General features: G+C 38.1%; 1 protein-coding gene across 6 annotated transcripts in view; it reads left to right on the forward strand.

The window, feature by feature from the left end:
• opn5 (opsin 5) overlaps positions 1-26,893 on the forward strand; it is a 61,572-nt gene that overhangs the window by 18,706 nt on the left and 15,973 nt on the right. For 5 of the 6 annotated variants that reach the window (XM_026143293.1, XM_026143292.1, XM_026143295.1 and 2 more), the window contains 2 exons: positions 1,676-1,822; positions 13,147-13,266. In XM_026143293.1, coding sequence (XP_025999078.1) covers positions 1,690-1,822; positions 13,147-13,266 — 253 coding nt within the window. In that variant the 5' untranslated portion in view covers positions 1,676-1,689. Of the gene's footprint in view, positions 1-362; positions 418-1,675; positions 1,823-13,146; positions 13,267-26,893 lie in introns of those variants that run through there. The other variant, XM_026143297.1, reaches the window with a different exon arrangement.

The raw sequence follows: 26,893 nt of genomic DNA on the forward strand, positions 1-26,893 counted from the left end.
CTCCGTTGTTGCTTCTCCGGGTCGCGGGTTGCCATGGTGACGCTTGCTCCAGTAGAGACATAGGGTCAAATCCTCCTCTTTCGTGTGGCTCCTCCACCGTAAATCCTCTCCGCTGCATCTCTCGTACCGCCTCCGCCGGACTGTGGTACACCTGAGGGCCTGTGTCCCAGTGGTTCCAGAGTTTTGTAAATGGAGATTGCCCTTTTGTTTAAGTGTGCTTTTCACTTCTCTATGTGCACGGCGCTGTTGTACTACCGTAGCAGTAAAGTCATGGTCGAAACCAATGGGTTTGTCTTTGACAAGGATCTTCTTCTGCCATGCGTTTCTGAGGACAGTTTCCTTTGTTTTGAACTGAAGAAAACAGACGACAATGGAACGGGGAGCAGCATCAGCACCTGGCTTAGGACCAAGGGATCGGTGAGCCTGTTGTATTTGTGGGTCAGTGCCATCAGCCATTAGCCTCTTTCTTCTGATCACATTTTCAACAAAGCTTATTACCGAGCTGCCCTCTTCTCCTTTGGGGACTCTGTAGATTCGCAGGTTATTTCTTCTCGATCTAGACTAAAGGTTTTCTAGCCTTTCGGTTAGTTTCCTCTGCCCCATTAGCGATTGTCTCAGCGCGTTGTAGGCCACCGCTGACCAGCTTTCAAGCCCCGCCACTCGTGTTTCAGCTTCCTCAAGCTTCTCGTCGTATTCTTGGACTGCTAGCTTATCAGCCGTTAGCTGTTAGTTCATATCTTCTTTGAATTTCTTCAGGTTGTCTTTCAACTCACGCCTGAAGACTTCTTTGAATGCGTTGAAGTCAGCTTTCATCTCCGTCCGGAGGTCAAAGATTTGTTGGCTAATATTTTATATGACCTCTTGCAAAGAATTGAGATTGGTCCCCTCGCCATTTTCTTCATCGGAGTTTGCCATATCAGCGTGCGTGTCCTCTCGTTCTTCTGGAAAATACTGTTCAGTTGGTTCATGTATCTTCTTGTTCTTTTTCTTTGCCTCCCCCCCCCCCCCCCCCGGCATTGTTTTAAACATAGAAGTAGTCAGAAAACTTGAAATTAAGGGAGAATTCGCTCGACCCTGAGGAGCTCAGAAATTACGCCGCCATTCTGCTCGCTGCCAGCCGGAAGTCCGCTATTTTTATTACTTTGAATTATCCAAATTAATCAGGGAGTGGACTGTGGACAACTTTCATGTTGGCAACCACAGCAAACACCAGAGCACTCAAAAACCAAAAACTCTGAATTTTCAGCATGTTGTCACAATGCTTTATCAAGGTTCTTGCCCTGTTTGTAACCCATGCGAGCACACTACAACTGTTATCGATTTTTCCCCTATTTTTTTTTAAAATTTGATTTCTTTTGGTAGGCACTAGAACTGATTTAATGGAAGTTGATGTTTTCCTCTTCTTTGTGGGAGAGTTTTAATTTTGTTCTTTCTCTGGCAGTCAGGAAAAATGTGCAGTGAGTTTTCCTTGACTGCTACATTAATGTCGAACAGAAATGTTGACACTTGTGACATGTGCAGCTGACTTAGGCGCATATGGAGCATTCAGGTTTGCATAATGCAGTACGGAAATGTAGATTATGTGTCCTTACCTGATGTCTACATGTTTGCTTGTGAACAATTTTCAACTTAAGGAAACAGCTCCATTGTTTTAGCCTTTTCCTGTATTTCACAGGACATTCTCTGCTGATGGCAGTGATGGAGAACGCAACGTGGCCACATCCCTCATACCTCCCACATTATCTCCTCCGTGGTGACCCTTTCGCCTCAAGACTCTCCAGGGAGGCGGACGTTGTTGCAGCCCTTTACGTCTGTATCATAGGTGAGTCTTTTGTTAAGAAGAATCATCATGTTTGCATAAATGTCTGATTTTCTACCATTCTGCTCTATGTCCTACTTCTATTGGACGAGAAAACAGACTCAAGTTTGCTTTAACTAACTTTAACAAACGTAAAAAGATGCAACATACAGTTTGATTTTCTTGTCCTGTACAACAAAATGTGGTCCAAAAGGTTAGGGTTTACTTTAACTGACTCAGATGGAGGTGTACAATGGTCCCGTAGGGAAAATGGGAAATTCCATAACACTTGGACATGGTGTCAGTGTGACGTATATGATGAAAAATATTATGCTCTGCTGAACATAGTGTTGTAACTGAGATTACACAATGAAAACAATAAATAAAAACTCTGAGGTCTGAGGCATGATCGTGATGACCTAAATCCTAACCCTAACTCAAACCCTCTACCTAAAAATCAGAAGTTTTTGGTTTTATGAAATTGGTCAAAATTATTGTTCTACCTGAGACATAAAAAACTGTAGCATGAGGGTAGGGTTAGGGTGATGCATCATACTTCATGGAGATTTCAATTACTGATGGAAACCATTATTCAGCAGGAATAAACTCGGGGCAGATATCTATTTATAATTAAAACTGAATTACATTTACTGGGGGTACGGCATTATCAGAAGGAGCACGTGATTGGTGCATTAGGATGTCTCTAAGATCTAAACACTGCTCTTACAGTTTGGCTTTTCACTTCAGGTTTCCTCATTTCAGTCACATTTATACACATACAGGGAGTACAAAAGCCTTTGAGTGTCTCTACTTAAACCTACGGATGCTCCTTTTTGAGTTTGTTAGATTGCATGAGTCATTATTGTAATGAAATGGTTGCCTCTGTGTCTATAAATTTGTGTCATGTGAGTGGACCATTGGCACTCTTATATGTGCTTGATTGCAGTATAACGATGAGTCGTCCCAGCTAGTAAATCTGCACTGTGTATTTTCTCCAGGTACACATACCGTATGAGAAACGAGTAGCACAGCAATTGGAAAGTATGCAGACTGTAAATTGTATCATTTCCGTGTAATGTTAAAGGCTGGTCTCCTGGTCTTTTTTTCCCAAAGAATGTTTTCTTAATGTGAAGATGAGTGACTGCAATTTCTTAAGCCCAACAGAATATCAGATTCCTGACTTTTTTCTGAGAAAATCAAAGACCTTCTGGAGATGCTTCAAGCAGGCAGAAGTACAAAAAGTCATTGTTAAGATCACACTTGGTCACGGTAAAAGTTGTGAACTGACATACTGTTTGTCCCTTCGTTTTTTTTAATTATGTAACCATGTTTTCGCAGAAGTACAAATTCAGGTTTGTAATGGAGGCCATTTGTGCTAAATAGGGTTCATTGTAAGCAGCAAACTAAAAGAATACATTTCAGACTTTGAGGTAAATGACGCAAGCAAATGAATTTTCTGAGAAAGCTGCTGCCCTTTGATTACCTTCAACATGTGATCCATTACCATGGAATCCTAACTTTTGAATTATCTTCTCTTTTCTTTCCTATTTCCATCCTTATGGACTGGTGTAGACAGTATGAAAAAAAAAAGTCTCGGTCGTTGTGTCCTTGGGCAAGACACTTCACCTTCCGCCTACTGGTGTTGGCCAGACGGGCCGATGGCGCGATATGCCAGCCTCGCTTCTGTCAGTCTGCCCCAGGGCAGCTGTGGCTACAACTGTAGCTCGCTTCCACCAGTGTGTGAATGTCTGTGTGAATGGGTGGATGACTGGATGTGTAAAGCGCTTTGGGGTCCCTAGGGAGGACTTTTTCAAATCTCTGCTATAATTTTTGCTGCAGTATTCCCTAAATAAGAATTGGTATGTTTCAATTAGTTTTCTAGAAACTACAATACATAACATAAGTCAGACGTTCCCAGTTACAAGGATAGTGTAAGGTAGGAAGACTTTAGGACTAACGTGTGGCCCTGATGCTTAGTACTTTGCATTTGTTAAATGACCCATGTGTAGCTATTATGTTATTACCTTTTTACTGCTTTTTAAAAAAAACAAACTTGCTCAGCTTCTATTAGAGGCCTGAGAGTTTGAGAGTTCTGTGCAGTATCCTAGCTGTTCGAAGCACTGTTTTGGAGAACTTTGCGTTGCAGGGGGGCTTGCTGGTCACACAAAATGAGTTTAGTTGAAAATAACAAGAACACTACAACACTATTGTTTGTAGTGAAAACCATTTCACTAAAATTCACATTTTGAGTGAAATGAATGTTGTTGTAATGTCAAATTTTGCAATGGGAGTAAATTGGATATGATCTAATTAACAGGCCACCAAATTAAAATGTCAGCAGAAGACTAGTTTAGTTGCTGATACACATTTTACACAATCTTACATATCACACACACTGACTCATTTAATGACATGTCATTAAGTCACATGTCTGACAAAAAAAAAATGTAGTCAGCTTATTAGTGTGTGTTAAAATGGGTTGTCTGTAAACCTGAATATCACTGACAGACAGGGTCTGCTCTCTGTGAAAAATGTATACGGCAGGCATCCATGAAAGGGTCTCCTGCATGAAGGATTGGGCAGCACCAGGCCCCGACACGGCTACTGGTTGAAGACGCTCACTGCATCCCATGAGCGTCTGGCAGCACAAACGAACCTACCAGCCAATAACCTGGCTCAGTACCGCATGGAAGCTTAGAGCAGCTAAGATGAACAGGCACATGGCTCAATACATGAGTGGGGCACAGAAAGAAATAGCCCATAGCACAAGTCACCATCAAGTGTGGGATCTACCAAGGAGATGCGCGGTCCCCACTGATGTTTTGCATAATTATTGACAAGACTTACTACAGATACCGACTACAGAATGGAGCAGTTGTCAGCCACCTCCAATACATAGATAACATTAAGCTGTATGTCAAGAGTGAATGACACATCGATTCACTGATCCACAGCACCACTCTATATACACTACACTTGGAATGTCATTTGGATGTTTGGATTGGAGAAGTGTAGTGGGTTGGTAACAGAGAGGGAAGTTAGTCACAACTGAGGGGATCGAAGGGCGGCTACAAGTACCTGGGGATCCTGCAGGCAAATGGGAACAACGAAGAGGCTGCTAGAAAAGCTGCAACCACTAAGTACACCGAAATTTCTCATCCGTGGGATAATGAGGGTTTATTCTATTCAGTCCCGAGGAGTCCAGCTTGAACGGTAAGAACCAGATCCAGGCTATCAAACCTATGCCCTGCCCTGATCAGTTACGCTGCTGGGATAATAAGCTGGCCAAAGGAGGTGAAAGAAGCCACTGACATCAAGACCGGGAAGCTCCTGATACCACATGGAGGGTTTCACCCCAAGTCAAGCACCCAGATGCTGTATGCTAAGCGGAAGGAAGGGGGCATGGACTAGTGAGTGTCAGAACCATGGTCCAGGATGAGACACAGGATGAGAAACGAACATTGATGAGTACATCAGGAAAATAGCTCCATCGTACGTCGTGCTCAGTGAATACCTCAGGCAGCAGAAACCCAAGAAAGACGAGCAAGAGGAGGAACTATCATGGAAGGATAGGCCCCTGCACGGTATGTACCACTGGGAGATAGAGGAAGTGGCTGACATCCAGAAATCCTGCCAGTGGCTGGACAGAATACTAACAAACTTCTATCGATGCACCATTGAGAGTATTCTTACTGGCTGCATCACCACCTGGTATGGCAGCTGTAATGCTCTGGACCGCAAAGCTCTAGAGAGGGTGGTGAGATCTGCCAGCCATGCAGGATCTCTATAGACGGTGCTGCATGAGGAAGACGCAGTGGATCCTCTCTGATTCCAGCCACAGACTTTTCACACTCCTACTGTTCGGCAGGCGGTTCAGGAGTATTCAGACCCGCACTAGCAGACACAGAGACATTTTTTACCCACAAGCCGTCAGGCTTTTGAACTGCTGACATTCTATACACACGATTACACACTCACTACAATTACAGGACTACACACTATCACTTAAACAAATGCCAATTAAATGCTCATTGCACAAGTTATGCACAACCTGTAAATACTCTTGCACAAACTGTAAATACCAACTTGTCTTAAATTCTCTAAATATTTAATTTTTCTTCTCTCTGTTTCTCTTTTATCATTGTTGTTATTATTATTACTGCTATTTTCTGTTATTTTCTTCTTAATATAACTGCACACTTTCTATATGCTTATGTAAAGCTGAGGAGCACGAGCCAAAGAATTTCATTATGGGTAAATGTGGCTACACTGTTTATCTGTACATGACAATGAAACTTGAAACTTGAAACAATGATGCAACATGTGAAATAACACAAGAAAGTGTTTTCTGTGGCACCCTGTCGATGAAGCAAGCAGCTGTTATATGTGATATTGTGATCTGGTACCTGGAAGTTTTGAAACAGTCTTGCTTTGCATTATTATTTTTATTTTCTTGCTACATATTCCAAATATTAGTAATAACAACTCATATTTTATTTTTGCTTTGAGATTGACTCATCTCACTTCAACATGTAACATGTGGTAGGTTTTGTGAAAGGGATTATTTTTACATTAGAAAAGTCCTTTTCTTAATCTGTCATGTACTACTCATTAGTGTAGTGAATATAAAAAGTACTGCAGACTTGTTCTTGTTTCTACTTTTTCTTGTTGTACTGTACCATACATTTTTGTTCAGTGTCTAGTGGGATGGGCAGGCACTTTATATTAGACATATTAGAAGTACATGTTTGGGGGATGTTTTTGAACCATATTATGGGCGGTATGATTACACTTCAAGTGTTTGTTTGTTTGTTTTTCTTATCAGATTTCACTGGCAATTCTACATTGCACTGATCATTAGATTTGAATTTGTAGCTCTCTCCTGATTGATGTAGATTGGGGGGATTCAAAGTAACCACCCAGATTTGTTATGAGGTCACGAGGCTTGCTTCTAGAAGTCTTTGCCTAAATCTAGCCAAACAGCAAGGGAAATTCGTAAGTGAAACTCGGCCTGACAACTACAGAACAAACCACAGTCTCCTCAGTAAAATTCCTGTCATCGTCTACATGCTGTGAGTGCATATTGTCACCCGGGGGAAAGTGTCAAAAAAATGTTAAAGAAATAGAATATTGGCAACTGTTGTTGCTCTTTTAGCTTAATCCCTACTTTGGAAAATGCAGACATTAGAGACATTTGAGCCGCATAATATTTGAGCCGCATAATGAAGATGCACAGTCTATTAAGTATTAATGGGCATATCAAAAGCACTAATAGCTGTAATTAAATTCTTGTACTACACATAATTACTTCTTTCTTTAACGTTACATTTTTATTATATGAAAAAAAGTTTTAATTGCAGGTATTAAATGAAAGAACTGGAATAAAATGGAACAAATAGCAAGTGAAGAACAAAAGTATGCCCTAGACGTTTTTGCCTAAACAGTCTAGCCAAGCAGCAAGTGAGAGTAACAGTAAGGTTGTAATTAGTCCCCAGAGGGTTACACACAAAATTGTCAGACTAAAGTGTATGAGACTTAATTAGAAATTTAACATCTTCTAGTTTTGATGGAAAAATGCCTATTTAGCATGTGCCTTTAAGTCCAGCTCTAACTTGAGATGTTAAAGAGAAAACATGGGACTACAGAATATAAGTGAAATAAACTTCTCACTGTCTGTTTTCTTTCTCATCCCCCACTGTGTATTTAGAGATGCACAATTAGTCCATCTGTGGTTTCCTATTAGCAATGTAATTACTTGAGTGTGAATTTAAATCTTTCAGCCACCCACATCTTCCCTGTCCTGTTCTAAGCTACAAGGGTTAATGAGGAAGAAACCTTGTGTTTGTCATTAACAGAGACAAATCTCATAATTCGGATAACATGTTTCAATGCTTCAAAGACCCACTTATAGTCAAAGAAGTTTTAATACACAGAAAAGAGTTGTCCTTGCTTTGCAGCAGTGACAGCAGCTCAAACTGATGATTTCTTCAAACAATGACAGACTTACACACATGCTGCCCTATAACAAGGATGGGAAACTAATTTTCCAAAGAGGCCATATTAGAAACTAGGACTGGGGATGTTGTGGAGGGCTGCACGAGGAAGCTCGCAATTCACTTCATCTTATGCCGTGGCCCTCCACAACAGTCCCAGTTTCTCATGTGGCCCCTTGGGAAAATTAACTGCTTACTCTTGTTCTTGTGAGATTTTCATTGTTTACAAGCTGAAAATAGCAAAAGGGTAATGTGCACAGAAGCAGTTTGCACAGCCAGTGCCTGGAACTCCCCACAAAAGCAAAATGTGTTCTGATAACATCAGCTGGAAGTCACATGAGACCTTCAGGCTCACATATTTTCAATCACACCAGTGTCTGTAGATTTCACTGTACTCTTAATCTGCAAAACACATGCACATGATAAAAACATCTTCACCAAATTTACAACACACGTGTAGGATTTTAAAGGACATGGAAAGATGGAAAACAACCAAGCACAGAATGCCCTAATACAGAGTGGAAACAAATAATGACATCAGTGCCAGCACAGAACACAGTTGCTAACACAAACCACAACCCAAATCTAAAACGCATGGCAAATATAGCCTGTTATCGGACAAAGTGAAGATAAAAACAGAGTGTAATAAGTTAATGTCTGTTTGCTCTCCCTTTGGCTCATTTCCATGAAGTAGGAGATTTGATTTCCCCAAACCATTTACTAGAGGTAAATCTGTCTGCCTGAATCCAACAGTAAATTCAGAACTGTAAGACCAAAATATATGTGTGAAACCTTAACTGAAAAGTAACCACTTGTAGTTTCTAAAAATGTTCCTGTTGAGCCTGTGGCTGAAACACAGCCAGACTCTGATGTTTCTGTAATTAATTTCAGGTTGCTGTGCTCTTTGATTTCAGGAATGTGCAGTTTTTTTCTGTATTTTGTTGTTTTTACACTTTTCAGCTTATGTGTTGCCAGCTTGATGGTTTTCCCCCATCTTTATCTATTTAGAGGTATTTTCTTAAGTTGGACTCTGTTGAACTGTCAGGGTTCAGGTACTGCTGTCAGCTTGTCATGATATGATTTCATTAAGGAAAAAGTAAAAAAAAAAAAAAAAAAAAAAACAGCTGCAAAGTGAAACCAAATGAGTAACGCATGTTTAGATACATTTTTGGAAATGTAAACATTTCTTGTTCTTTATATGTCAGGCCCATGCTGATAGTGTTCACTTTGAGTTCTGCAGTGTTTGTAATTATACGTTAATGACATTAACATACATTACCCGAGTTTGTGGCTGTCTGTGGCTGTTAATTTTTTTTAATTGCTAGCTAATTTCTCTTGACAGCCTCTGTCATTAAATGATAACAACTCACACAAACATAACTCCTCGTGAATAGAAGGAGCATTAAGCACAAGGATGGCAACTAATAACAGAATTAAAGTTTATGTTGGCATTTATGTACTCCAAGTGACTTGAGGACCAAAGAGGTCTGGAGACTCTCTGACAGATTCTTCCAGGTATGTAACTTCAGCACCTTTAAAGGCTTTCTCGAACTGCATGTGCATGTGCACTGCCATTGCCAGTAGAAATACAATTAGCAAACTGGCTGCAACAAGAAGGAGGAAATTGTTATTGGAGCTGTGTGATTGTTGTGTGTTACTGTTTTTTATAATGACAGAGTAGCAAGAAATGTTGTTTACCCTCTGAGGTCTAAGTCATCATCAGTGATGACCCCAACCCTTAGCTCTGAACCCTAACTTCTTGTTAAGTAGACTTCTTTTTAATGTAAATAGGTTTTTCACATTACTGTGAAGGCCCTGGAGAATAATGTAAAAACGGTAATCAGAATGGGAGGAGGAAGATCGGGTTGCGTGTAGAACACTTGATGGACACTGGAGCAGCTCTTTGCACTCACAGTCAGAGTGAACTTGTACTTTCTTGCAACCCTATTTCTGTTTATTCTTTTTCTATTAATTCTTTGCTCTGTGTCAATGCCTCAATAGCAGTTTGAAATAGCGCAGTGAAAATGTTGCTGTATTTCTTCAATAACATAATCAAGTCTGAATGTCACTGTTGCTCCATTAACTTGCTTAGACACCAACATCCACACTGATCTAGATCAGTCACTGTACAATTAAGTCACTCAGAGGTTCCTCTTACAGTGGAGGTAGTACTACAGCAGTACTACAAATTACCCAAAAACTGGTTTTAAAACCGCCCTGCGACAGACTGGCGACCTGTCCAGGGTGTACCCTGCCTCTCGCCCTATGACAGCTGGGATAGGCTCCAGCGCCCCCCGCGACCCTGAAAAGGAGAAGCGGAAGCGAATGGATGGATGGATGGTTTTAAAACCTTTGATATTTCATAGTTCAGTGCTAAAACACAAAATAAGGAGAAAATCCCTCCTTACAGGAATTTATAGGGTTATAGAAGCTGTGAGTTTGATATGTCGTCCATGTACCATATTCAGGAAATATAATTTTCCATTGGTTTTAAATTTGCCTTTAATGTGGGATGTCAAGTGTTGGCTGTGTGACAGGCAGGTCGTGGACCCAAATGCACCACTTGGGAAACCGGTATGACTCAAAATATCAGTTTAAGTGCCATCATTCACAATAATACAGGAAAACCAGATTATACACAGGGCAGGGACTCAGAATATCAGTAGATTGTGGGAACAGTGAACAAGGAAACACAACCACGAGGGATGACATGACAAAAGACAATAGTATACTATCAATAGTAATTATGAATGGAAGAAAGGAGGAAGTGAGAACTAGAAAGATAATCTGGAGTCAACAAAATATTTGACTTAACAAGTATGGTCCCCGTTTAACCAATGATAATTAGATAACCTTAACCACATGATTATTATTGCAACTTTGAATACGAAGGTCCTCTTTTCATACACATATTTCTTCTCACAGATGCTGTCTGCCTTGTCTTTGTATTCTGCAGCTTATAATAGTAGATACTCATTTGTTTTTGTAGACTTTAATCTAGTTTGTGTAACAGACACGGCCACTACTTCATCTTGGAGATAAATTTTTTAAACACGAGAAGTAGATAATCTTTTTTACCTGGCACTGATGAGTTACTGTATATGCTTGTAAATTCAGTAAGACAGGTGGCCTAATTAGATTTTCATCTATCTTACAATGTGACTGAGATACCGGAGAATAGAGCGGCTTAATGTATGATGACAGAAACAGATGTACAGAACAAACGGCAGCGTGGGGGATTCATGTTCTGTTTGTTGTGGTTTTCCATTGTTCCTTTTATTCTTGTGGGAATCCTCTTACAGCCCCTTCTTGGCACTGTGTCTTTGCTATTATATTTTTTCCTGGTGCTGTGCATCAAATGAGTACATGGACTCATTGTGCTATTAGTTAAATTATTTTTCCTTCAAGTGCCCTTATAAATAAACCCTCATAAATGAATCTGGTTTATTCAGCAGTGAACAGAATGTGTGTGCAAAACAAACATGCTGAATAGGAAGCAGCTGACGGGGTGGCCGCTTTATCCCACACAATCTCTGCCATTTCAGTGGGGAGATGGAGTGTTACTAAACTGTGGTTTCTGCATGTCTTTGACACTTCTTCTGATTCACTATTTTCATTAATTATAAAATTAATGAAAATAGTGAGTTAATGTCTGTTTGTGAATCTTTTTCATTTGATTAAAATGGTGGAGCTTTTAAGTGGAGGAGTAGATTTGCATTATCACATTGTATTCAGGCCTGGTTAATATTAAGAAAATGACAGTTTTCTTCGTCTTTTTTTTGTTTTACTTTTTTTTTTTTAATTAGATTTTCATAAACAAAAAACACACACACACACACACACACACACACACACACACACACACACACACACACACACACACACACACACACACACACACACACACACACACACACACACATTCACACAAACAAACCCATAAATCTTCTTGCTATCAGATTCTATGTAACATACTGAACTGCATTCCCTCTCAGGAGAGATCTCGCTATGTCTCCATCAATACATAGGCATTCCAGAGAGTGAATAAAGCTGCACTTGGCTTATCTTATTTAACCTTATCTACATGTTCCTGTTTCATCTTGTGATATCATCCATATCATTGGGAAAATGTTGTACAAGACATGGATAGGGAAGAAAGTACCGAGTGTCTCTGTCAAAGACAGAGAGTGTGAGAGAGTAATGTGTTCTGAATTCCCAACTCATTTCCTGTAGCTGTATCATGCACTGGTCAATTTGACACACAGCAGATTAAAATGACCCTCAGACCACTGGGAAATACCCCAATGCCTTTGAGACGCTGTTTTATTTTGAAATAAACCTGCATGCAAATAACCTATGCATGCAAACAGCTTCTACAAACATTTGAGAAAGAATCGGTGGCTCTCAGGAGCTCAGTGAATTCCAGCGCAGTACCGTAATAGGATGGCGCCTAAAAATTTCTTTGCTGCTAAAAATTGAAAATTCAGCTGTTAGTTCTATAACTCTAAGCTTCATGTGGCCTTCAGATTAACTCAAGGACAGTGTGCTTATGGCTGAGTTTACTGCTGTAGTATTTCACCATCGTCTGAGATCAGTTGTAATGCTGTTATTTCAGGGGGAATTGAATGTTACATTGTGACATAGTTTGTGAGGAATAAAAAATGGGTTATTATGCCTTCTATTAATAGACAAACATATGTCTTTACGCTTGGCATCCAAACCCACGAATAAAATGGAACTGAAATTATGTAACATTATATAAAATATTTGATATTAACCATAAAGAGTGCTGGTGGTGCCGGATCCAATTTTAAAGCACATGTCAATGTAGATATGTTTAGTAGATGCATTTAAGTCTAAATGAGTCCATAATTCTTCAATATTTAAATCCAAACAGTGAGCCACCTCTTTGGACTTTTTCAGTTTCATATTAAAGAAAATCCAAAATTTAAGCAAGAGGGAATAACATTTCTCAGGAGAGAAAGAACTTAGCCTGTCCTGCTGCTCTGAACATGTTGAAATAATGAACATCAACACTAAAAGGTCTAATTTTGGGCTCTAAAACTAGGAACAACAAACTCATTGTTTGAGTCTCAGTGTTCCTGTTGAAAATCATACTCACAAACTAACTTGTGGGGTAACTAACAAGCTAGATTAGTTAGCCGTTTGTGAAACACAGAGGCTCTGTCAAGATTTGGGCCTGCAGTTTAAATAGTGGTATTGAGCATCTGGTCAAAACTGATGGAAAGTACTAAAAAATACTCTCTTGATTTTGATCTACCATGAAGAATGATGGGAAAGAATCTGAACTAATGGATAATTGGTATGATCGCAGTCTTTCTTTCTCTTTTTCAGGAATCATGTCTGCAACAGGGAATGGATATGTCATTTATATGACCATGAAACGGAAGACCAAGTTAAAGCCTCCTGAGCTCATGACTGTTAACCTAGCCATCTTTGATTTTGGCATATCAGGTACTACATCTCTCAACGCAGCTATATTTGTCTACAGGAGATATAGACTGTGTGGTAGCTATTAGTATCACATATTATTTTTCAACTAGGAGAACTACTGTTCATTACTTGATTATAAACTGTTTGCATCAAGTCAACTCATGTGTCTTTACTCCTTAATTTGTACTTATTGTCATTATACAATGCATGTAATTTCATTGAGTAATAAATACAATTATTATATTGCTTTCAAGTAACAGTACTACAAAAACTGTGATTGTGCTTGACACTGTTTAGGAATTTAAAATCTTCAGTATTAATTATGCAATATCATTTGCTACTTATAATTTGAGTCCAAAGCAAAAAGGTAACTTGTATTTAATACAAGCGTTAAAAGCAGCATCTAAACTTGGTGAAGCATATAAGTCACTGCTCTCTCATCTACACAGATCGTACAGTGGTTGATTGATTAGGAGCTGCTGTGTTCCTGTGTCTTTAAGGTGGCAGATATTTTACACTTTAAATTGCAATTGCTCTAGAAAGTTGCTTTAACCTGTGTTAATGCACTTAAAATGAAAAGAAAACTATATTTTTTTAACAATATGCAGTATTCCAGTTAAGTTTTGTCCTACATGTTTTTAGTGTCTACTGTAAGTTATATTGTAGTTACACTGAGTGAGCCAGATCAGTCTGGAGATAAGCAGTAGTTGTGTCATGTGACTTATTACATTTTGACATGTGTTTCCAAACAGACATGTTTCGTACTTAAAGAGTTTTGATAGCTTTGAAACGTGTCCTATCATTTCAGGCTTTCCATATGGAAAAGAAATAGTAAAAACTTATATGTGATTACTCATGAAAATGGCTACTTTCTCATTACTTTCATACATTGCTTTAGTAAGTATCCAAAACATACAAGTTTCATTACATAATTTTTCAAGGGATCTTATATCTGTTTTCACTCTTATATGCTTTTCATACAAGTTTCACACAAGACAGATACAGACTTTATAAAATTTATATATATCTTTTCCATATGGGTTACCTCGTGCCTAACTAAGTTGACTGTCAGGTCTGTGTTGCACTGCAGTTCATTCATGGCTACCATCATCAGGCGAAAGGCTCTGCAAGAGACCTGAAGGCAGAAATGAGATTCAAGTCCTACTCCCCACTTGTTACATGCTGTAATTCTATTTGTTAAAAAAAGACTAAAAGAGAAGAGCTGAATAAATCAAAGCATAAACATGATAGAATAAGAATCTTATATCTAAAATGATTACAGACACCACATTCAGCTGCCAAAAGAGTAAGGAAAGACACCAATAGATATGATAAAATACAACATTTAGTATTTTTTCATATACAGATTAGTCCAGTAGAGTCTAACATGACTTTTTCAATGTCCATTTCACACATAATGAGACTGTAGTCAAAAGTGCTCCGCTGTTAACCCTTTTAAATGTGATGAAGAGGGTGATGGATGTACTGAATGCAGTTCCTTGTTTTGCAGGAACCTTGTATGCTGAGGCTTTTCGTAGTGAGCAGCATTGTTCCTAATCTCAGTTTTATGATGAACGCTTTTACACTCTTAAATGCCACATTGACTTGTTTGTTTGAACCCCGCATGTTCTAAATGAACATGTCACACCTCTGTATAGTGTCAACTAAAAAAAGATTTTGACCCACTTTGATTCAGTGAGTTGTGAAACATGTGTCCTCCTACATGAAAGCTTTGATTTCCTCTCTCAAGCGCTGCCCCTGCTCAGCCAGCTCAGTGAAGAACAGGACATCCCTTTATGCTGCTTCAATTTCCTGACAAGAGGGCAGGAAAAAAACAACACTTCATGACTCCTGACCTGATGTCGCACATCCATTTCACTGTCTGCTAGGGCTATAGTTGGTGTATTCTGGTCCGAATCAGTGGATGAGTTTGTAAACATATAGCTTTTCCCTGTGGTTGAGTTTGTTTTCATGCTGCCAAATTATATTTGTGGTGTTAATTTCTTTATTAGAGTTATTTTTACCCTACAGTTAAAGGTTTAATTAATTAAAAAGAGAAGATATAAAAACCCCATCTCCCTGATGAAGTCAATGGAACCACATCATCTGCAAAAAGCAGAGATGAGATCCTGAGACCACTTAAGCCTTCAGCCACTTGCCACCAAAATATCCTGTCCATAAACATTATGAAGACAACTGATAACAAAGGGTGGCAAGCCAAATTTTTTGTCAGCAGTGCGATTCCCCCCCCCCCCCCCCCCACTTCTTTAAGTAGGCAAAATACATAATACTAAATACAAATAGACTGGTTGGGCAAAGTCCCACACATACTCAGATATCCTGGAGAGAAAAAGGAGGCGGACCAACGAGTGGAATGAAAACCACATTATTCCTCCTAAATCTGACATTTGACTAGCAGACTCTGTTCTGGAATTTCTTCTCGAGTACTGTGATGAAGAACTTTCCAGTCACTGGGATTGAAATTCTTGATCCTTCCTTCCACAACCCGACTATATCCTCAGTTGAAGCCAGCAGCACCACAAAACCACTATAAAGTGTGAGCAGGACAGTGTTTACACCCCTGAGTTGCCAGATAAAAGGGTGATGGAAAGTCTTGTTCCATGGTTAAAAAAATATAAAGCAATATTGAAGTATCAGATACGCACAATAGATTTCAGCCTTAACTATTCGAGGGAAAAAATGACAGCATATTACTGTGAAAATGTTAGGAAATGTTGAGAACTGGTATAACTAACTGATGAGAACTAACAAACAACAAGCAACCTTGAAAACCATTAGAAAGTCAATCAGCTATCTTCAGTGGAAAGGAAGGTGATCCTAGTGTGTTACAAAATGTAACTGGTCCTTAATGTCAATGTATTTCTCATGCTCCTCCTCTCTACAACATTCCTTGTAATTTGGGCTGGCCAGAGTAATGATATTAAATATTAGGTGTGGACGTGTATCTAATGTCCAACAACCCCTTAAGCAAGAAGTAAGGTGGAATTTTTATCGTGTTTCTTACTGCTTCCCTAACCCGATCTGAATATAAATTGCCCAGCATCAGTCAGCTCCTTTCCCCACCTCACTCAGGCCACCTTCACTAAAGCTGTATTAGCTCACCCTTAGCATTTTCATTGATTCATTTATTCACAGACACAGGATAAATTAAATAATTTCCATCCCAATAGCTCTTTCCTCTCCTGGTGAGATTGGGCTGTCTGTCTGTTTCCTGGCTTTACATTTCATTTTAAGATTTTAGGCCTTTTTGTTGCACTGCATCCCATATGTTGTTGTCCAGACTGAAATAGTTTCAGATCAGGTTTAGTTTAAATCCCTTCAGAACATTTAGGAACTAGTGTTTTTTCTTTCCAGATGAGTGACTTGTTTTCCAATGAAAACTGATGTGAGATGCCAGACGAATATGTCTGACATTTAGAATTTTATTAGGGGTCTTCTAAACATTGGGGACCGGCACATTATGTTGCAGATTAACACTTGTTGGGCTGGTATAAGGTGATGGAAAGGTCATGTGTCTTGAGGAATACTTGTCAGAATTTGAAAACAATTGGGAGCGGAGTGGGGGGGGGGTGCATCGTTAAACTCATCTTATCGCTTTCCCTGCCAGATGCCAGTCACTGGCAGCATTTTTAATGATATTCTCTAAAGTTTCGATACTGCCTATTTTGGAATATGAAGACAGTTATTCTCTGTCAGAAGACAGAGAATAACTTCTACTTTCAAAAACAATTTATTCTATATTCATTCTTTCATTTCTTTTCTTTCTTTTGAATCATTTTCATTTTTAATGAAAAAAAGATTTTGGACCAAAACGTAATTAATTTGAACATAAAACTAAAATTAAAACATATTTACATGTTTGTTTGTTTGTTTTGTCTAGTGTCCATAGAGTAATTTCAGTCGTCTAGCAAACAACCCTAAACTAATAATAATAATAATAATAATAATAATAATAATAATAATAATAATAATAATACTAGCAGTACAGGGTGCGCCATTTATATGGATACACCGTAATAACATGGGAATGGTTGGTGATATTAAAGTCCTGTTTGTGGCACATTAGTATATGTGAGGGGGCAAACTCCTCAAGATGGGTGGTGACCATGGTGGCCATTTAGAAGTCGGCCATCTTGGATACAACTTTTTTTTTCCAATAGGAAGAGTGCCATGTGACACATCAAACTTATTGGTAATGTCACAAGAAAAACAATGGTGCGCTTGCTTTCAATGTAACTTTATTCTTTCATGAGTTATTTACAAGTTTCTCTTTGTTCACAGCCATTGACATGTCGAAGAGTTTAACATGTGAGGAGCAGATCGAAATTGTGTTGATATCTGGTGAACGCAGTAACGGGGTCATTGCAGCAGATTTCAATGCAAGACACCCTGCGAGACCACCCATCTCCCATGCTACAGTTCAGTGTTGAATTTGCCAAAATGTGGACGCAAGAAAACTGTCACTAATGAAGAAACATCAGTGGCTGTCCTAGCTTCATTCAGCAAAAGCCCACAGCGTAGCACTCGGCACATGTCACTGGAGAGTGGCATTAGCCGAACATCCCTTCGGCGGATATTAGCTACTCACAAATGGCACCCTTACAAACTCCAGCTACTGCAGCATCTCAACGAGGATGACCCAGATCGGTGCACAGAATTTGCAGAATAAGCAAAACAAAAATTGGAACAGGGCTGTCAGTTCACGAAGGTTTCAAATAATTGCTCTGTCTGAAACATGGTTAGATGAGAATAGGGGTTGTAATTTCTGTATTGAAGGGTACGATTTATACTTTGTAAATAGAACTAAGAAGAAGGCAGGAGGGGTGGCACTTTTTGTTAATTGCGATTTGAAATGTAAAAAAGTTGAATGTGTGTCTGTGGCTATAGACGATTTAATGGAGTCTGTGACAGTGGAATTGGATATAGAAAGAAGAAGTAATATAATTGTAACGTGCATATATAGGAAACCGGGGTCACAGATTGAGTTATTTACAGAAGCAGTAGAAGACTTATTGAGTAAGGCTAAGGGAAATAAGACTGTATGTTTATGTGGTGATTACAACATTGATCTTTGTAAAGAGGCAAATGATAAGGCTTCGTCAGATTTTTTTGAATTATTATTTGGTAAAGGATTTTATCCTTTAATCATAAAGCCGAGTAGAATAACGGATAAATCAGAAACACTAATTGATCATATTTTAATTAATAGTTTGGAGAGTAATATTATGAGTGGCCTCATCATGAATGATATAAGCGATCATCTACCAGTCTTTTTTACTTTTGATTTAAATATGAAAAGAAAGGAAGAAGTTGGTTTCATGAGTCATAGAAGGGTAAGAAATAACGAGGCAATTAACAAGTTTAGACAAGATCTCATGGAAGTGGACTGGAAGGAGGTTTATGTTAATGAGGTCGACGTTGCATACGGAGCATTTTTAAATACATATTTGGCCTTGTATGATAAACATTGTCCATTGGGATCATTTAAGTATAAGAAAAAGAATAAGAATATGAACCCTTGGATAACTAAGGGTCTTGCAAATGCGTGTAAAAAGAAAAATAATTTATATAGGGATTATATAACAGAGAACTAAGAATGCGGAAATGAAATACAAAGTTTATAAAAATAAGTTGGTATTAATATTGAGGAAAGCCAAGAAAGACTACTATAATAAACTTTTTCAGGAAAACAAGAATATAATTAAGGGCATTTGGAATATTTTTAGGGAGGTATTGGGTAACAAGAACACACCCTTAGATCGGCCTAATTATTTTATTAAGAATAATCAAGTTGTCGAAGACAAGACTGAAGTAGTAAACGAATTCAATTCCTTTTTTGTAAATGTTGGACCTACTTTAGCAAATTTAATTAGGAAAAATGACGATCCAGAATATGAGGAAGCCTGGAAAGGAGATAATAGAATGGTTAATTCCACATTCTTGGCCGATATTACCATAAAAGAAATAGTAGCAATTGTAGAAAATTTTAAAAATAAAAAATCTACTGACTGTGATGGTATAGACATGGTTATAATTAAAAAGACTTTAGATTGTATAAGTATTCCTCTTTGCTATATTTTTAATCTTTTGCTACAATCAGGAGTATTTCCTGATCGAATGAAAGTGGCAAAAGTGATACCCTTATATAAATCAGGAGATAAGCATAGTTTTAACAATTATAGGCCAGTGTCTCTTTTGTCACAGTTTTCAAAAGTGCTTGAAAAACTCTTTGCGCAAAGACTTGATAGTTTTATTGAAAAATATCAACTAATAAATGAAAATCAATTTGGATTTCGTAAAAATAGATCAATGGCATTAGCATTGTTGACTTTCATTGACGATATTTCATCTGCAACCCATAATAATAAATATACAGTGGGGGTATTTGTTGATTTAAAAAAAGCTTTTGATACGTTACAACATTCTATTTTGATTTCTAAATTGTATAACTATGGTGTGAGAGGAGTGGCATTGAATTGGTTAAGGAGTTATTTAGAAAATAGGTTGCAATATGTACATTATCTCGGCAATACTTCTGAAAGATTGAAGATTGTATGTGGCGTTCCTCAAGGTTCTATTTTGGGACCTAAACTTTTTAATTTATATATTAATGATATCTGTGATATATCAAAAAGTTTAAATTATATTTTATTTGCAGATGAGACAAATTTTTATTGCTCTGGAGAGAATTTGGAAGATTTGGTTGAAATTATGACTTCTGAGATGTTAAGATTAAAAAAATGGTTAGATGTAAATAAATTATCTTTGAAACTGACAAAAACGAAATTCATGATATTTGGCAATCGTGTAAAGGAGGATGAAGTCATTATGTCCATTGATGGAGAAGTGATTGAAAGAGTTACTGAATTTCGTTTTTTGGGTGTAATAGTAGATGAAAATTTGACGTGGAAATCTCATATTGAGTATATTAGAAAGAAGATGGTTAAAAGCATTTATATTTTGGGAAATGTAAGAGATTTATTAGATTATAAAACAATGCGCATTTTATATTTTTCATTGTTTTTCTCATACTTTAGTTACTGTGTTGAAGTTTGGGGGAATACATATGAGAATACTATAAAACCTCTAAACTTATTACAGAAGAAAGTGATACGAATGATTCATAACGTTACATATAGAGAACATACAAATAAATTATTTATAAAATCAAAATTATTAAAATTAGGAGATTTAGTGAAATTACGGACACTATTAATTATGTTTAAGGCTAAAAATAATATTTTGCCCTTTAAGTTACAAAGAGTATTTTTAATGTGTTCAGGGGGAGAAGATAGTAGAAGGAAATTTTATTTTAAGCATCAGTTAGCTAGGACAACACAAAGATTAATGAGTACAACGGTTAGGGGTATACGACTGTGGAACTCTCTTCATTATAATTTAAAGAATTGTATAAGTTTACATTGTTTTAAAAAGTGTTACATGCTTAAAACGATAACTCAATATGAAGAATGCGAATGAAATTGGAGTTCATTGAAAAAGGATCCTTTATAATTTTTTGTTTTATTTATTTTAATTTTATTTTTCTCCTTGTTACTATGTGGAGTGGTATATTCTGATTGTAAATTTGTTGTTTGGTTTGGGTTAGGACCGGAGAGAAATGTTAATATTAGTTTGTTCCCTGATTTTTGGTGCCCACTTGTAATATAAGTTGGATTGTAGATAGGGGGCAGGGTTTAATAAGAATATTTTCTTCTTCCTGCTCCTTTTCACACATGGTTGTAGTGCTTTATTGATAGAAAGTGTGGTTGGTTTGTTTGATCTGTTGTACCAAGTGTGAAATAAATAAATAAATGAAAATGAAATGAAAGAAGATCTTGTTCAGCGATGAGGCAAACTTTTATGTGAATGGTGAAGTTAAACAAACAAAACCGCCGCTATTGGTCTGACACTAACCCACATTGGATGGATCCCTCCAAGACTGTTGGAACAACAAAAGTGATGGTTTGGTGTGGTATATGGGGTACAACGATAGTGGGTCCATTCTTCATCAATGGAAACCTCAAGGCCACTGGATATTTGAAATTGCTACATGATGATGCGTTTCCCTCTTTATGCACTGAAGCTGGCACGTTCCCTGAGTTTCTCCAGCAAGATGGTGCACCACCACATTATGGGTGCCAGGTCCGAGCATTCCTAGATGAACAGTTTCCTGGAAAGTGAATTGGTCGTCGTGGGCCAGTTGAATGGCCCCCAAGGTCTCCCGATCTGACCCCCTTAGACTTTTATCTTTGGGGTCATCTGAAGGCAATTGTCTATGGTGTGAAGATATGAGATGTGCAGCACCTGAAACTACGGATACTGGATGCCTGTGCTGGCATTTCTCCTGCGATGTTGCTATCAGTGTGTGAAGAGTGGGAGAAGAGGGTTGCATTGACAATCCAACACAATGGGCAGCACATTGAACACATTTTATAAGTGGTCAGAAACTTGTAAATAACTCATGAAAGAATAAAGTTACGTTGAAACCAAACACATCATTGTTTTTCTTGTGTCATTACCAATAAGTTTGATGTGTCACATTGTATCCAAGATGGCCGACTTCTAAATGGCCACCATGGTCACCTCCCATCTTGAGGAGTTTGCCCCCTCACATATACTAATGTGCCACAAATAGGTCTTTAATATCACCAACCATTCCCATGTTATTACGGTGTATCCATATAAATGGCCCACCCTGTAGTTTTGTACAGTAAAAATGTAAAATGTTATGGGAAACCCCAGCCTTTAGAACACTAAAACAATTGCCTTCTTGCAAACTTTACTTATAGCTGTATGTTTATATATTGTTTTGCTTGTTTGGAGTTAGAGGGATCCATACATTGAGATTTCAAGCTATTCTCTTTAATTCAAACACTTAAAAATTTGTCATTTTGAATGAAAACTTGAGATAAGTGCATGTTTGATTTTTATCTTCACACATGATTTCTTCAACAACTAGACGTAGACTGTATAAACTGCAACGAATAAATAAAAGAACAAAACAAAAAAGTTATATCTTTGAGTGGTGCATTGGGTAGCATTCCCCAAAATGCAAGGGGACACTAGATGCTTTACAGTAGTAAGATGTTTCTTTCTATACCCTCTTTCTAGCACAAACCATCCATCTGCAGCTTGGGTCTTGCTTTTTGGGTGTTAGCAGGATTGGCGTAAGTGCTACAAAATTTGCATCGAGGTTGGTAGACTGATTCGCCCAGCTACTCCAGCTTGCATGCCAAATTATCCTTGGACAATATACTGAACCCTGACATGCTCCGCGCGCGCGTGTTTGTGTGTGTGTGAATATTGCACAAGTGCATCAAAGGTGCTTAGAAAGAAGCTCTTGTATGAATGTGCGTGAAACTGGATGAATGATTCTTGTAGTCAAAAGCTTATTGAGTGCTTATTTAGAGTAGAAGAGCACTATATAAGTACCAGCCCATTACCATCCAGTTGTGATTGTAGAATGCCTGTAAAGTACTGACATTGATGAAATGGCATACACCTTCAGTGTGCTTTTTATATGATGAATTTTGATCATCATCTGCCTGCTGTGCATGGATTCTGTTTGCACATATTAGCGTGGGATGCTGACCTGTGTGCCCCACGCTGTGCAGACAGTCTGTAGTTAAACCAAAAAAGACCATGTGCACACCGAAAGTGAACAAAGCCAGCTTATCAACCCATGTGTTTCCCCTCTAGCTACTTGTGCAGTTGTCCTGCCTCACAGTAAGTGTTTTTCAAACCATCCTGCTGTCCTCTGCTGCCTTGTGATATGAATGATGACATCGCTCTATTGAGAAAAACTTAAGACTTTTATTCAAAATTGGGTCAGTTGAGTACTCGCTTAAAGGTCAGAATGTCTTGCTACACTTATGAACCATATCAGCCAAGAATTCTGAATCATGCTGCAGTGATTCGCAGTGTTTTGGAAGACTTAATATTACATCTTTATTAGGTGTACATTTAATTAAATTTGATTATTCCTGAAAGTGTGTTTGCCAAAAGCCACAACACTGGGGACTAAAAGAATGAAGTCAAATTCACCTGTTATTTTACTGACTGGTTGAGGCTAGCTTCTCTTTGACTAAGAGGGCAACATGAAGCTTTATTCCATTATAGAAATGTAATTGATAGCTGTCTGCAAGGCCTCAACTCCACTAACTGGACCTCTCAACTGTGTTTGTGCTGTTGTTGCCTTTAGAAGATTTCAGTGGAGATACCTGACAAATAAGCTGCTTTGTAAATGGTAAATGGAGTAGTTCTTATATAGCGCTTCCCTACTTTATCTGAGCACTCAAGGCGCTTTACACATCTTGCCACATTCGCCAAAGCACTCTGTTCTAACATTCACACGCCAATGGATGCATCGCTAGTATCTTGGATATTTGGCATGCAGACTATAGCAGACAGGGATCAAATAAAAACCACCGGCCTTCTAGTTGGTAGGTGACATCCTCTATCACCCAACTTAGCCCCAGTGAGGACTGATCTCACAACCCCTGGTTTAGAAAACCAGTGTTCTAACCACTGAGCTATGGAGGTTTTTCAGTTCAGTCTATAAGTTTAGTACTTAGAAGTGTGTCTATGTACTGCAGCTTTTATGAAGTAAGCTAGCTGGCATTAGCCAATAGCATCACAGTCTAGTTCAAATATCTATATCCAAAAAGCTAACACAGTTTTCAAAGTACTAACTCTGAAAAGTTCAGAAATCAATGGCTGATGCCACGGTGGTTAAAACATTAATTTAAAAATATGTATATTTTTTGTAGGTATTAATTTTTGAAAGGAATATCATACACCACATTAAACTATGGTCAATTTAAAGGCCACTATTTTTACTGCTGCAACTACTACAAGGATAATTTACAGTATGTGCTTTGCAGATCAGGGTTGTGTCCCTCACCTCAGGCATCGATTATTATGATATCTTGCTAATTGAGATAATATTATGCATATATTATATAGTATATAGTTTCACTGCATCTTTGTAGATAGCTAAGATGTAAGTGTGTGTTTATGGTGATCAGTTTTTTTCTTTTTGCAGCGACTGAAGTTAATCTCAAGTTGTTGTTTAATCGTGTGTGTGTGTGTGTGAAAGTGTGTATAGTGGAGGGCATGCTCAAGAGTGGAGAAGAGACTTATGAAAACAGCCTTAACTAGCTTATTAGTTGAACTATAGGTCCACAAAAAAGAACCAGGCAGATTTTATGACATTATAAAGTTTAGCTGTTAAGACCTGTCACCGTATGGTCACTACTTAAATTTGTTCATTGCTGTAGGTGCACGCTAACCCTACTTTCGAACATACTTAATTGCAGCTATATTGGCTAATCTAACAATCTAACAGCGAGTTGATAGGTGGTGTCCAAAACAGTACAGGTGGATGTTCAGTTCAATTCATTTTTATTTCAAACATATACATTCACCAACATTCCATAATATCATTCCATTCAGTTGTTTGAAAAGGAGTAGGCAGAAGTATCTACTTTTGTTAGGATGCCTGGGTCGTTGACCCAGGGTTTTGAGTTTATATATTATTTATCATTTCTATGCTTTGGTTTCTTTGTTAGAGTTATGTCTTATGGTTTGTCTCTGTGTAATCCTTAGTTGCTGTCTCCCCTGTCCGCTATATCCCCGTGTCCAGTCAGTGTCTGTGTCTGCCCTGGTCCCACGTCTCTGTTCCCTCTGTTGTAGTGCCTGCATGTGAGTCTGTGTCTTTGGTTCAGTCTGTGTTATGTGTTTCCTGTTTTACTTTGAAAGTCCATGTCTGATGTTAATGTATCTGGTTTCGCTTCCCCTTGTCTCGTTAGGCCTGATTTGCCCCAGCTGTGTTTCCCTCCTGTTACCCATTCCCTGATTGCTCCCTCTGTGTATTTAAGCCCTGTGTTTCTCTGTGTCTGTGTTGCGATCTACCGTTTATTTAGCTGTGTGTTCTGTCAGTCCTCTGGTTTAAGTTTAGTTTGATTTCCCCCCCCCCAGTTATGTTATATTTTGAGTTCACGACTGTCTCCGGAGTCTGCACCTTGGGTCCTATTCCTGTCTGCACACAGCCACACGTAACAACTTTATTTACCCCCTTATTTCTTTTTTTGAGTTTTATTTTAAACTGGTTTAAACTGTTTATGCTTCTGCCGTTAAGAATATCCATTAAAAAGTCAATCTATAATATGAAGTCTTATTTTTGCCACTGTCAATTGAGCTTTTTTTAAAATTTCAGTCACAGTGGTTGATAACCAATAAGTACCTAAACCGTTACACATGAATGGGAACAAAATGGGGGTCTTTGGGAACTTCTCAACTGATTTTGATTCTAATTCCAATATGTATATTCAAAACCATCTATTCATTGATGCAGTAAATAGAAAGGGGCTTCGGTTTGCTTTGAGAGTCTCTTGCACCAGTGAAATGCTAAATGAAGCATTATTTATAGATTTAATTTTGAGGGTGACTTCAGATTGATTCCAGAAAGACCTGAAAATAAGCAATCTTTTAGATGCAAGGGAAGTGTTAGGGCAGTATGACAAGACAAAATATGTGTAACTGAGTTTGGACATTAATTCAACTTAGTTAACCCTAACTGAACAATGGGTTTACAGTTTAGAAAAGACAGGCATCCTTGACGTGACCCAAACAGTGAAGGTTGCCTCATACGACACGAGTGCATACGCCTTGAGCGGCTCTTCCACGGTGTGACTCCTGGACCTTTTGCTTCATGTCAGTCCTCTTTTTCTGTGCTTCTCGTGATTCTTTCAATTTTGAGTCAGATGTCAAGATTCAAGATCCTTTTATTTGTCACGTACATGTCAATATTTTAAATTATGATTTTAGTCTCAAGCCACATTCTTAAGTATTTTTGTAACAAAGAAATATGGCAAAATGGAAACTTTAATAGCAGGATGGTTGGGTGAGTGAGAATTGCATAGTTTAAAAGTGATTAGAAGGAAACCTGGGGCCAAAAAAATAACTTGTTCAGCTTTATTTCTGCCACCAGCAGCTGTTATCATTGAATCAGCTCTGATAAACTCACTGTAATGTTACTACATATGTATTGGATCTGGGAAAGAATGCTAAATATTGGTACCACGATGCATCAGTGAAAATTAACAACATTTAATATTTAGATGGAACAGTTGAGATCATCGCTAAGATAACATGGATAGATGTGTTAATTGTTGGTTTTTTGGTCTACAACTGCAACTATATCTTTTCTTATTTCAGGAGCTGCTTCAGATGCTTTCACATCTTCACTTTATTTCGTTTTGCATGTGGAATCATTCAGTTGATTGCAGTGAGGTGCCTTTTATAAAAAGCCCCTTTTATTCAGTAGTGAGTTCACGATGTTTGTTGGTCTGAGGGTGTCTTTTTAATGTAATTGATGAAAATTGTCTCAGAAAAGGCACAGAATACATTTTCACTAGACAAGATCTACATTTTTGTTTGTAAAACACTCCCCTATCGAGGCAATTTTACTTGAATCACTGAAAAAATGGTTATTAATATGTGTAAGTGTAGAGATAGAGTTTTAGACTCAAGATCGATAGTGTTAGTTTAGTCAGGCCAGAAAGTCAGGCTTGGATGTAGTCACAGCAGGTCATCATCATCAGCTGATAGCTTAACTAATCGCCTG

This window comes from Astatotilapia calliptera, chromosome 15 (assembly GCF_900246225.1).
Source record: "Astatotilapia calliptera chromosome 15, fAstCal1.2, whole genome shotgun sequence".
NCBI lineage: Eukaryota > Metazoa > Chordata > Actinopteri > Cichliformes > Cichlidae > Astatotilapia > Astatotilapia calliptera.